Source organism: Protopterus annectens, chromosome 1.part1, assembly GCF_019279795.1.
Source record: "Protopterus annectens isolate FY-2018-M chromosome 1.part1, PAN1.0, whole genome shotgun sequence".
NCBI classification, from domain to species: Eukaryota; Metazoa; Chordata; order Ceratodontiformes; family Protopteridae; genus Protopterus; species Protopterus annectens.
This window is the reverse complement of record NC_056726.1, coordinates 1,140,520,488-1,140,534,896: the sequence shown is the minus strand read 5'-3', so window position 1 is coordinate 1,140,534,896 and position 14,409 is coordinate 1,140,520,488. Positions and strand designations below refer to the sequence as shown.

The following is a 14,409-nucleotide window of genomic DNA, read 5'->3' as shown; positions in this document are numbered from 1 at the left end:
ACATTTCTACCCAGGGGGACAGACCTGAATGTTACTGTGGGTGTACATAGGATGAGGGGTACACCTGGCACTTATACACATTTGCTAGGCCTGCACTACTATGTCAGGTACTCCATTTCAGTCTGTATTGTTGCCTATCATACTGGTTTGAGGCATACCACTGTACTACAGAACTTAGCTTCCAATTACATGCATATTAGTCTGTGACTTCATAGCCTACCCAACCCACATCACATTGCCTGGCCTGCTGTTATCTGTCTGCTTAGGCCTGGGGGGAGGTTACCCATAGGCCTCTTCAGAGGGAATGATACAGCATTTGTTTGTGTTTACGTTTGTCTACAACTGTCTTGCTGGCTGTGACTGTTAGGTATGTGACCCCCCCAACCCCCAACTGGTATGTGTGAGTGACTTAAGTTGTGTCTGTGCCAGTATTGAGGGTGGTGCTGCAGGGCTACCTATGTCAGATGCACATAGTACACTCCCTATACATGTTTGAAAACAGGTACTGTCGTTAGGCATCACTTTTACTGTATGTGTGAGTCAGAGAGAGGTGTCATTTCCAGTGTTCCTACTGAGTCAGTGAATGTGCTATGCGTTGCCTTTTTGCCAAGGCCAGGGCATACTGGGCACACCTCCTTCTGCCTACTGGGGCAGGCTCAGGTTGTTCTTCCTCTGAGTCACGCTGTGCCTGTGCAGGCCTTGGCAATGGTGCGGGGCTGTTTGGCCCTGCCCCATGCTGTTCCTGCTGCAGCTGTTTCCGCAGGATCATATTGTGTAGCATGGCACATACCATAACAATTTGGGTACATGTAGTTGGTGAGTACTGCAAGGCACCACCAGATGTGTCCAGGCACTGGAACCATGACTTGAGCATCCCAAATACACGCTCTGTTATGATTCTTGTTTGTGCGTGTGCCTCATTATGGAGTTCTTGTTCAGGTGTGTGTGCATTTCTGATGGGTACCATCCGCCACAGCTCCAGTGCGTATCCAGCATCCCCCACTAGGTGACCATCAGGGATGTCCCCATTGGCAAATCTCTGGTACAGCTGCGACAGATGCCAGATGTGGGAATCGTGATAGCTTCCAGTGCAGCCAGCACACACATTCATTATTATGCCCTGGGCATCGCACACAACCTGGCAGTTGATGGAGGGGAAGCCCTTGCAGTTGATGTAGACCCTACCCTGCTCACCGGGTGGTGCTTTGATGCGCATGTGCGTGCAGTCTATAGCACCCACTAGCTCAAGGTATTCTGTTATTTGGTGGAACAGTTGCATATTGCTGGCCAATGCCTCACGGGTGCTGGGGAAATATACGTGCTCACTGGCGTGTTTTGACATGGCAGCCAGGAACTGGTAGAGTACCCTGGATGCTGATGCCTGTGAAATCCCCATCATATCACCAGTTGGTCTTTGGAAGGTACCTGTAGCTAGTATTCTTAGGCCAACACATACCTTGGTATCCACTGGGATGGGTTCCCCTCTGTTGGTTCTGTGTGTGAGGTGTGGCTGGCACAGCTCAACAGTTTGCTGTAGGAGGTCCCTGTCCACCCTATAGTGCTCCACTATCTCAGGCTCATGTAGCCCCTGGTAGGTTACCCTGGGTCTGTATACTGTTCTCCATCTCCTCACTGTGGGTTGTTCAGCAGCACTCACAACATCACCACCCTCAGCACCTTGCACATGTTGGTTTATGATAGCAAGAGCAGCCCCTAACATTTTGTCTGACTTAAGCTTTTTAAGCTTTCCCTCTTTGTATACTGCAGTGTTGCAGTGTTCTTGAGAAAAAAAAAACAGGGGGGAATGGTGTTTGCAGAGTTTAAAGTGCTGGGCTGGGCTAGTCTGCTACCTGTGTAATTATAGGTTTATAGGTTTATAGATTAGTACTAAGCTAACTGCCCTTGTGAGCCATTGTAAGCCTAGACAGTTACTTGTGAGACTCAAACCCTGCACCTTGTGTTTGTAAGGCAAACACCTTAACCATTAGGCCACCCTCCCTCCCAATTGGCTGATTCTGATATATTTCACCTGGCAGCTCTGCTAGTTCTCCTTGGTTAACCTCCAACTACTTATTTTCCTTCCTTTTCCCTTTCTGTTTCCGCACAGGGGAAGTGACACGCAAAAGAGTGCAAATGCGCACCAATGCATGCACATGCGCGCACACGCTGTGTGCATGTTTTCAAGGAGTTTCTTATCTTTTAACAGCGTGCACCTTGGGTTTGAGGTTTTCAAATAGGACAACTGTAGACATGTCTCTTGTCAATCCTGAGCAACTCAGAGCAAACACGAGTCACTGTGCTCCAATTAGCTTACAGCCTGTCTGACACACCCCCTCATGATGTCACCTATATTCTAGCCTTACACTCACCTACTCCAAATCTGGCAGATTAAGCTTTTTAGTGAAAATGCCTATTTTGGGCTTTTTGTAAATAACTTTATTGTTTTTTTAAGCGCCCCACGTTTGCGCGGTGCTGCACTATGCTTAAACATTGGAGATCGGAAAAAAAGTTAAATTTTTATGTTTTTAAACATTTTGCACTGCCAATGGCCTTATATTTGGTCATTGGCATGCTTCCTCAACTGTATGCATCCTTTATTTGGAGCTGTCATAGCTCGGTTTAGCTATTTGCAGAAATGTACTCCGTTACCAAGGGAGTACATTTCTGCAGGTAACACTAATCTTCCAAGGACAGGTTAGTGGTTGCTGGATCTCAAATTTACCTAATTTGTATGGATTTCACCAGCAAATTAGGTAATTTGCATACCATGATGCTGTCTGTGCAAGACTAGCTTTAGCAGCTCTCGTGCACGTCCCTACAGGCTGTTCCTGGATCACACGGGATACATCTTGCCTGTGTGACGTCATACACTACTCTAACACTCCGTGCAAGCTTTTGAGAATCCGGGGAACTATTTTTTGACACTGCATACCATAGAAGTAAACATTACTGTTCTTTGCAATTTTATACTATGATTCTAAACTCTGCTGCTTGAGTCTCATTGTTTACTATCCATTTATTTAAGCAATTAATAATTAATTGACTGAGACCAGGACTGAGCTTTATATGAAAAGTGCATTTGTTTCATGTTCACTTACATGATTACCAAAAAAATAGTACCAGTAATTCTAGTATTACTTCTAGTGTTAGTAATAATACACAGATAAAATGTAAAGCATTATTCTAAACTCTATCACCGGGTGAAACATGCTAGAAACTTTATAGTCCTCTAAAAATCAATGTGGAAAGAACTGCAAATTACGTTGTTAGGCCTAGCATGTTAATTACTAACTGGACAAGCCTTAACAGTAAATGATTTAATGCAAAGAATATGATGCAGTCTAGCAAAGTTGTTAAAGTACAGAATCACAAAAATAAAGGTCTGAGTTGAACTCCTATCAGCTTTCACATGCATAGTCTATGTCCCTGAGGGATGAGTCATGTATTCATAAATTTCATTGAAAAGGGAATTTGTTTGCATCATTAGAAAAACATAAAATGAAGACCTAACTGCTGTATAAAACTGATTTTTTCGTCAGACTATCTAAAAGGTAACTTCCATAAACTTTTAAGGTAGCGTCTATAGGTACAATTTAATATAGCATTAATTTTTAACACCACTGTTATTGGATTAATGCAGGAGTACAAGATAGCATTGATTTCTATAAATATGATATTCAAAAAATACTTAGAAAATAACTTCTAGAATGTATTGTTTTAACAGGATGTGTTTGTCAACATGAATACTTTGAATTATTGGATTGGCTTGACAGACCAAGAAGAAGAAGGGACATGGCAATGGGTGGATGGAACAAGCTATAAAGACGGAGTAAAGTATGTTTTATACATTTCCATAATTCATAATAGAGCAACAGTCACAATACAACATGTTCAGTACAGGAATTCCCTTTGGTATTTTCACTTACATAAGAAATTCCTTTTCTGTAATAGAGATAAGTAAAAGCAATTCGAAATGTGGATTGTTCGATAATGTTTAGATTTAAAATTCTGTCAATAGAATTCTTATTGAAGTAATACCTTTTTAGTGTCATGAATTGGAATAACTTTGCAAGGCATTTGTATACAAGTAATTTGCCTAATTGTCAGTCAGTATAATAAACTTCTAGAAGAGTTTTTCCTTACACATCCATTTTTAAACCTGGAAATTAATCAATATTACAGAAAAGTGAAACAGGTGTTATGGACACAAATATAAAGTATATTCTGATATCCTGAATGTGTATTGTTTGGAATTTATTTTGTGCTGTAATTCTGTAATCAGATGTCATGTAAGCAAAAAAATCTAGCTTGTAGTACTGCTATAGAATACCTTAGTGTTTAAGTATAAAAAATGTGTGAGCAGTAGATAAGCAACAATTAGACATACATTTACATTTCAGACTACTCATAACAGATGGTAATATGATTAATTCAACCATGAGTCAATATATCTAGCTTTGGAGAGTTAAATGCAGTAAAAGTTGTTATATTTATTAATACTCTCAAAGTAAAATGAACACCACTACTTCAAATATGGGGAGAGGGTGTATTCAGAAAAAATAGTAACATAACTGCACAATGATTAGTATCGTTGTCAAGCATGTGTGATGCAGCCACACAGGAAGCATTTATGCAAAACAATCAATAAAGTGAAGCCCTGCCAGAGACAGGGCAGCATAGTTAAGGCATTCCTAAGTGAGCTTACCAGTAGCTGTGCTGAGATATAGGTAGCTTTATGTGAGGCCACATGACCCAGGTACAGCAGTAACACAGAGAAAGTGAGCATGTCTCAGTGGGATTGCTTCATGCTTTAAAGCATTTATTCCATACAACTGAGCACAGCTGACAGGCCATACAAGGGGTTATAGCACCTTATAAGCACATAATATAAATGGCATAATAAGAAATTAACAGGAGCAATCAGAGGTATACAAAGAAGGACAATAGGAAGGGAAAAGGCAGGGAAGGAAGTTAATTTGTATTTCTAGGAAGGTGCTGTTTTTATTATGCAAAAGGTTAACGGGGTAGAAGTAGGGATGAAGTGGGTAGGAATGAGAAATTAGGAAATATAGTGAAGGCAGGCTAACAAGCATATAGCTCATATAAAGACTGATGGGGCGGTGCTGGCACAAAAGTGCCACACACAAAGGAGAGATGCATACAAACACAGAGAGAGGACAAATGGTGATGGCCAAGACTACAAAGCAAATAAGGAGTTACAGAGACACAGAAGGAAGAGGAACACCATGATGGGGCATAGGGTGTAGTGACGATTGTCTGCCAAACTGTAAGAAGTCATTAACTTCTGTGGCTGAGGTCATGGCTGGGTGCAGGCAGTTCTGGCCTGGTTGTCAGTGCCATGTAGCTATGCATCTCTGCCAACAGGTTGATCATGTGAGTGTCCAGCTACAAGTTCACAATCTTCTGCACCAGCATATAAATATGTTAACAAGTGACCCAAGAGCCTCCCAGTGTCACTTCTCAGTGAGGACAATACAACCTCCACTGGAGAAGCAGCACTGCAGGCCACCAGAGAGCACTCCTGGCTGCCCTCAAAAGTGTGATCTGTGTCACCAAGAATCACAGGCCTGAAGACAGCTGGGGACCCAACAGATGGTTGTGAGGCAGGTGCAGGATGTTACAAGGCAGGTGCCGGATGTTGTGAGGCAGGTACAGGATGGGGAGGACACTGGGGAGGACAAAAGCAGCAACAGCATTAGCATGTGCAGTAGTCTGTGTGACATATCCTACAAGGTGAACATTAAATTATCAAAGCAATGACATTGTAAAATCAGAGTGAATATTTATGATAATACATGGGGATATTGGATTTGGATATTTTGGGACATGTGAGTAAAAACCTTCTCCTAGAAATATTTTCAGACTGCCTCAGAAGTTAAACCCTACCATGAATCTATTTTAATTAATAGATCAATTAATGGACTGTATGCATCTCAAATCAGGAAACAACCATATAATGCACCACTCCTTAAAGGGGACACACAAAGCAATCTGTCCAGTTACAGACCCTTTATCATACCCTACCCCCTTTCAAAAATACTTGCAAAATGTATTTATAAACAAGTGTCACATATCTACTATTAAAAACCCTGTTATCATCCACTCAATGTGGATTTTGCTTTGGTTGCAACACAGAAATAGCCTTAGTGTCCTTTTACAATGCCATCAATCATCACAAAAATGAAGGCCTTATCACTGCTTATAGAATCACAGACTTTTCAAAGGCCTTTGACACTGTGTCACATTCCATCTTCCTCAACAGGTTAGCCAGAAAGGAAGTCAATAATATTACCTTAAGTGGTAGAACAACTACCTCTAACGAATATCAGAGCATTAAGTAATCACACATATACTCTGACTTCATATGAATTGCCACTGGTGTTCCTCAAAGAATCAATATCCTTATTAAGGATACGTCCACTACAATCCCCAGTACCATTTTAGTACAGTACACAGATGACCTAACATTATCTGTTCTATCACTTATCAACTGCAGCTTGGTCAAATGTTTAATCATTTACTACAATGGCTTTCTAATTCCTAACTGCTACTAAGTGCGAGTAAAATAAAACTAATTTTATTCATATCAGGTAACATTCCTGTTGTCTCCCAATCCAAAAATATAAATTGAACACCTTAGCTAGACAAAACTACTTGGAGTTATTATTGATCACAAGACACATTTTAACAAACATATAGATGGAAATTCAGTAAAGCCTACACAATTTTTTATTTTGTGTACGCATCGTGTTGTGATGTGTAAATGAGTGTGGAGATATTTAGATTCAATAAGTACTGCTTAGTGGTGAGCACACATGTGCAAACATGAAAAATTCTGAAGAATATCAATTACCTCATAAGTAGGTGAATCTTATGCAAATTAGGCAGGTTGAGTGATCCAACAAGCAGAAAGGCATCCATGTAGACTCTGTATCAGTGTTCATAGTTTACTCAGAATTTTTCCACATACAAGAGTCTACACAGACAGAAGGGGATGTAAAACTCCTGAAATATTGAAATACCACCCCTGAAATGTTACATACAGATATGTGCAAAACTAATATTGTGGGTGTCAGAAAGAGGAACGGAAAAAGTTCAATTAAATATATATTTTTTTAATAATCTTAGCATGTTTGCACTGTATGTCAGAGTTTGCAAACATGCTTAATAGAAAAACAAAAAATTAGGAAAAAAAAACATTTTATAATATTTGCCAGAAATGTATTACAGGACCTTGAGTCAGATCCATACAATGGTGCATTGGTGCTGTTGCCCAAGTCATATGGCTATAAACTGTGTAGTTTCCAGGCTGTCAGCATGGATATGTATGCAAATGAGGTGGATGTCTTGAACAGCAAAAAGTAGTAAGCGTGTCTGCCTATCTATTTTGAGTAGACTCCCACACCATGTTGATATTTCCACTGGATGTGGATGTCATCAGAGGGAGTGTGTCCTGTTACATTTAGGATTGTTTAATTCCAAGTGTGCATGTTTGTGCTGTGTGCCACATAGCTGAGCATGTTCACGTGGAAAGACCATCCAGTTCACAGTGATGATGTAGACAGCAAGTCATTAAAACCAGATATATTCAATTATTAATTTTGACTTTTGTATAAGCTATGCTATGCGGGCATAGCTTAAAGCGTTTATGCATCACACTACCCACTTGACAGTGATGATGTAGGCAGCAATGAATGTAAAACAGATATATTCAATGAATATTTATTATTTTGTATAAGCTATGCTGTGCGTAGCGGTACACAGCGCCACATCCCACACTAAAATAGGACTATTAAATAATGTTAATTACATTATAGGCAGGTGAAATGTGTCATAATTAAGAATCAAACATGGTGGCCCTACAGCAGGCCTGTATAAAGTATGCATATACCCTACATTCTGATTTTCCCCAGATACTCTGGACCACTGGAGTACAAACTTTTGAATTGTAACAGATAATGCTATGGGCTGCTGCAGCTCTGCTACATCTGTATGTGCTAGATGCTGAAGTGAGTACTGCTGGTGCTTCTGACAGTAGGCCTAAGCAGAGAAGGAGAAGAGTGTTCAGGCTCAGGGAAAGCTTCCAGAAGCTACATGGGCTTGAGATTGTAGAGTGCTACAGGGTGGACAGGGACATATTGTAAGAACTCACTGAGCTCTGCTGCCCTCAACCAGACCCAGAAACAACCTAGGGGAACTCATCATAGTGGAAACAAAGGTATGTGTAGCCCTTAGGACACTACCTACGGTAACTTTTTCAAGCCCAACTGGGGACATGATGGTGGTGTCACAGCCATCTGCATCCAGGACACTCCACCAGTTCCTGAATGCCATGCTACAACATGCCAATGAGCACATATCTTTTCCCCTCTCCCCTGAGGCAAGGGCCAGCAATGTGCAACAGTTCTACCATGTAGCACACTACCCTGAAGTACTGTGTGCCATAGAATGCACTCATATACACATCAAGGCACCACCTGTTGAGGGAGGTAGAATCTATGTTAACCGCAAGGGGTACTACTACATCAACTGCCAGGTTGTGTGCAATGCCCAGGGGATTATCATAAATGTGTGTCCTGGCAGCCCTGGCAGTTATCATGACTCCCATATCTGTCACACATCACAGCTGTACCAGATGTTTGCTGCAGGGGGACATCCCACATGGCCATTTACTGGGGGATTGCTGGCTATGCCCTGAAACTGTGGATGATGACACCCATCAGAAATGTACATACACCCATGGAAGAATGCCATAATGATGCATACGCACACAATAGGAATATCATAGAGTGTGTGTCTGGGCCTCTGAAATCACAGTTCCAATGCCCAGATATCTCTGGCTGAGCCATGCAGTATTCTCCAGCCACATGTGCATATATATTCACGGTATGTGCTATGTTACACAATCTGATCCTGTGGAAACAGCTACAGCAGGATCAGCAAAGGGAAGGGATACACAGTCCCCCATAAGTGCCTAGGTCACCACAGCCACAGGAGGACATGGAGGAGAAACTCCCTGCTGATGTCCCTGTAGGCAGACATAGGTGTGCTCAGTATACCCTGACTTTGGTTAAGAGGCAACACATAGCACATTCACTGACAACCTAGGGACCTAGGGACTGACAGCTTACTCCTTCTCACATACAATAATTAAAATTGATGGCAGACAACCAACACGCACACACAACTTGTACCTATCCATGCATTTGCTGTGTACTGCTTGCTTCTAACAGATGCAGCCCTGAACTACAGCTGTGTCACCTGCTGCATTTGCAAGGTAACCTACGCAACACATAAGGACTATTATGATATGGCATTGTAGGTATGGATCTAGTACATTATGCAAGTGAATATAGTGGGCTACGTAGACAGAAATAACATCCACATGGGACTACAGCTACCCATTCTAATATCATGTTTCCATTACTATTCACTAGGCCTCATGCATGGAATATTCATGCAGTCTTCTACAACAGATTACTAGTACATCAGTCAAGGGAGATGTTAGACAGTGTGGTTACATGATATTCAAACTACTGTGTATCTCAGCAGAATGTGTGGTGTTGTTCCCCCACCCCCAACACAACAGTGTTCCCTTGTAACTGCTGTAACAGTAACTCATCAGTGGTATATGAGCATTTCAGCCAGTCTCACGACAGTAACATAGAAACCGATCATACATTGTATGTCTTATTTAATGTAGGAATAATAATGTATACATTTATGCAGGTGATTGTGTGAGGAATGACCCCTGTCTGTCAAGCAGCTTGTCTGGCTAAAAGGACTAGGGCAATTAGTTTGTATGATGGAGTTCATGGTTATAATCTAGACGTATCCACTTCTTTTGGATGTGACGTGTTATTATGTTGTGTTTTACAGACTGTCAGTCTGTGTATGGTGTGATATTATTAACCTCTTTCACATATTAATTATATCAGACAACTTTAGAAAGTCATAGCCAATTTGACTAAAGTGTAGCAGTGCAGAAATAGGGACAGATGTAATTTCATGTAACACACAAAATCGCGGACTGAAGTAGAGGTATGTCTGTTCTGGATTCCGTGTATAACTAGTGAAAATCTCCCTGGGCATGCTTATACACTTAGTTAAGCAGAGCACAATTCTGTTGGTCCTCACTCAAAATTACTTTTTATATGTAGATATGTCTATAGATACATACATATATGTATACATATCTGTATGTCACTATCTATCTCTCTTTATAGGTATATATCTAGCTCTATATGTACACATAAAAATATACACAAACATACACACACACGCATATAAACATATATATATATATATATAGATATATATATATATCTAATATATATATATATATATATATATATATATATATATATATATATATATATATAGATAGATAGATATATAGATATACATATATATATATATATATATATATATATATATATATATATATATATATATATCAGGAAAGAGTATAAGACCGGTCTTATTTTTGGGGAAATATGGTATATATATATATATATATATATATATATATATATATATATATATATATATATATATACCATATTTCCCCAAAAATAAGACCGGGTCCTATACTCTTTCCCCGACAAAATGCACATTAGGGCTTATTATCAGGGGATACTTTATTTACGAAGACCATCCAATGATCTACCTATCTACCTTTATTTATTTATCCATGTACAAAAATTGACATTTATTAATAAACAGAAATCAACATTTATTCATGTACAAAAATTGGCATTTATTCATGTACACAAACTGACAATTATTTCGTACTTTTCTGTTATTGGACAACAGTTCTAAGTAACGCGTTAATAGTTGTGTGAGAATTCTACATAAACGGTGCACCAAACATTTCAACTTCAGAATATCTGCACCTTGGCTTTCACAGTTATTCAAATTCAGTCATGTCATCTTCTTCTGGAGCATTGTCATAAGTGTCCAACCCTTAAATTTCAACCTGAATTTCTTCTGACTCCATTTCCTGCAGAACCATTGGCCCCAATCCATCATGGCTAGCAGCAGAGCTCTCCTTAAATGAGCACTGCTTGCCCAAGTAGCCTGCTCCTAGTGCATTAGCAACACAGCTGTCAGTGATTTTATCCCATGAATTTTTCACCTAAGTCACAACCTCTTGCAGGCTGGGCTTCACAAAGTTTCCATGCTGATTTCTCTCCATTCTATTTTCAATGTAGTCATTGAGTTCCATGCACAAATGGTCCTTGGATGGCTTTTTTATTGCAATATCAAGAGTCTGGAGATAGGCAGTCATTCCTGCAGAAATCATTATTTGATCTATTCTTCTCTGTGCAAGGAATTTCTTCATTTCTTAAGTGCAGTGAGTGCTGGCTGAATCCTAGACTAGCAGACCTCTTTTGCCACCTCGCAAAACAAGTGTCAGCATTACATCAACCCACTTCCTTATAGCTGCTTGTGTGCACCAGGCTTTTTCGGTTTCAAGAGTGTAAATACCTGAAACATGTTCAGTCTTATTTTTGTTGCCCTTACTAATGATTAGAGGTGGAATTTTCTTTCCAGCTAGACAAATTGCCAAAATACAGGTAACATGTGCACTCTTGTAACCAGTGGAGGGAATGTAGATTGATGAGGCACCCCTTTGATCAATTGTTGTTTGAGATCCTTGGTCCATAAACACTGCAGTTTCATCCATAGCAATCATATTGGAGAGCTGGTATTTAAAAAAGTCAATGCCATCAACAAAGGACTTGAATGCAAGTGCATGTTTAATAACTTCAGCATCTTCCAGCTTGAACAGTGTTGTTGATCTTCTTAGAGACAGTTCATATCACTGAAGGAAGCTATCCAGCCAGTGTTGTGATGCTTTGAATTCTTCTAAGGATATTTCTAACTGTGGTGCCATTGCAAGGGCAAAAGCTTGGATATCAGCCCTGCGCACAAGCAAAGCCTTTGCTCTCCTGTTTGCAATCCACTCACAAATGATGCCTTCCAGCTCAGGAAATAATGGTTGCCAACCTGATCCACACTTGCACTTCTTAGCGTTTACCTCGTCGGCCTTTTGACTGAGGTTATCATACGCTGCATGTCATTTTTGGACCATTCGGGAATCTAACTACTTCTCTTTGCAGAAAGCCATCAGATTCCTTCCCTGGAAGTCCACCGTGATTCCTTTCTTGTATGCGACAGAATAGCTCTTCCTTTTTGCACTCATCTTGTTTGGGGGGGTTCATTTGAAGACTTACGAGACCGGAGTGGCACCACAAAATGGTGCTGTTTACAAAGAGAAGGCACAACCATGCACTATTACATGCGCATACTTTATGCACATTTTCTGTACTTTGACTGATAAAAATACACCTGCCAGTGTTTATGGGCCAAGGATCTCAACCGTCAAGTGTGAGTGATAGTTAGGGTTAATGTGAGAATTGTGGAGGACTCCTTGGCAAAGAATCTTATGACTTTCTACAAAGAGAAGAAGTTGGGTGTCTGAATGGTCTGAAAATGATGAGCAGAGTACGATAACCTCAGTCAATGGGTGTCAATAATATTATTTTATAATTCAACACGTCCATCATGTGCTGTTGACGAGCTTAACTGGGGCTTATTTTTGGGGTAGGGTTTATATCATGACCACTCTGGAAAACCATGCTAAGCCTTATTCTCTGGTTAGGTCTTATTTACAAAGAAATGTTGTATATATATATATATATATATATATATATATTTAGGTTCCCTATTAGAAGGCCGAAGATGCATTCTTTCGAATGCGTCTTGGTCGAACTCAAAAGATGGAAATGGCAAAAGATCGAAGAGGCTTTTAAGCAAATTATTTCCCTGGGAAAGAATTTGCTTGGCCGCTTCCTTACTTTGCTGTTTTTGGCACTGTAGTGCGGTCCTGGAGTTGGTATATTTACGTGGGGGGAGGCAGTGTGGGGGCCAAACCCCCACTCAATGTAATGTTTAAAGTGTTTCATTAATTTATTTTTTTTGTTGGAAAAGTGATTTTTTTTCCCTAGGAAAAAAAAATCGCTGTTCTGAAGTTTGGAATTGTAAGCTTTCCTTATATAGGGTCGATTTATCACCGTTCTCTTTTTTAAGCATTCGGTGATCTAATATAGACCCTATACTTATATATATATATATATATATATATATATATATATATATATATATATATATATATACAGATATATATCAGGCATTGATATATACGTCCCTGTTATATACATGAATATATATGTTTACATGTGTGCATACCCTGATAATGGTGAGTAAAGCTGCACTATGACAGATATATAATATGCTCAAAGGACCAAAAGTAAGTGCTCAACAGTAGATGATGTATGTACTTACAATCCCCAGTGCCTGCTGGATGTCACCACACATACAACAGCAAGCAAACAGGTCATGTAATGTATAATGTTGTCTCCGCATGTATTGACAAGCCAAATTATTTTTGCCCACAGGTTTGTCCATCAAAAATGCAAACAGCCACATATAGCCAAAATGGCAACTATATCCACATAGCTACAATAAAAAAACAGTAATCTGACTGCTAGGCTACTAGATGCAGATAACAGTGAGAAGCAATATCACTCTGCAGGTCACAGACGCTGTTTAACAGAAGCCTAGTTTATGTAATCCATACTAGTTCACCTGCAGTCACAAATAAGCCAGACTTCAGCTGCGGTGTATGCAATGAGTATTTTGATCTGTAATGTGCAAGACTAGATATGTAGGGGGTAGGGGTTCTAATCATACTTCAGTCTACTTCGTGTGTGTGTGTGTGTGTGTGTGTGTGTGTGTGTGTGTGTGTGTGTGTGTGTGTGTGCATGTGTGTGTTTGTGAGTGCATCTCCCTTCAAAATGACTGAGAATCCCTTGTTGGCTTCCAAACTGCAATGGTTTTGCACATTTTGGGCCTTGCATTTGATGCCAGCATCTTAAATCCTGTCTTCTACAAGGCCAGCTGATGTCATTTTCCTTAAGACTACCAATTTCCGTTACAATGTCAGAATTCATCTGTGGTACATGCAATAAGTATTGTGATCTGTTGTGTGTAAGACTAGATAGGTAGGGGTTCTAATCTTACTCCAGGTCACCTGATATGTGTGTGTGTGTGTGTGTGTGTGAGTGTGTGTCTGTGTGTCTGTGTGTCTGCGTGTCTGTGTGTGTGTGTGTGTGTGTGTGTGTGTGTGTGTGTGTGTGTGTGTGTGTGTGTGTGTGTGTGTTTGTGTGCATGTCCTTGCCAAACTATCAAGAATCCCTCATTGACTACCAAACTATAATTTTTCTGCACTTGCTGGCCCTTGAAGTTGATGCCAGCCTCTGAACTCCTGTATTTCACATGGCCTACTGATGTCATGTGCCTTAAGACTACCAATTACCATTG

At 40.1% G+C, this 14,409-nt stretch overlaps 1 protein-coding gene across 2 annotated transcripts in view; it reads left to right on the top strand.

Annotated features, from left to right (window-relative positions):
• LOC122809110 (hepatic lectin-like) overlaps window positions 1–14,409 on the top strand; it is a 749,311-nt gene that overhangs the window by 427,705 nt on the left and 307,197 nt on the right. For both annotated transcript variants that reach the window (XM_044080365.1, XM_044080356.1), the window contains exon 4: window positions 3,725–3,834. In XM_044080365.1, the coding sequence (XP_043936300.1) occupies window positions 3,725–3,834 (110 nt within the window). The remainder of the gene's footprint in view (window positions 1–3,724; window positions 3,835–14,409) is intronic.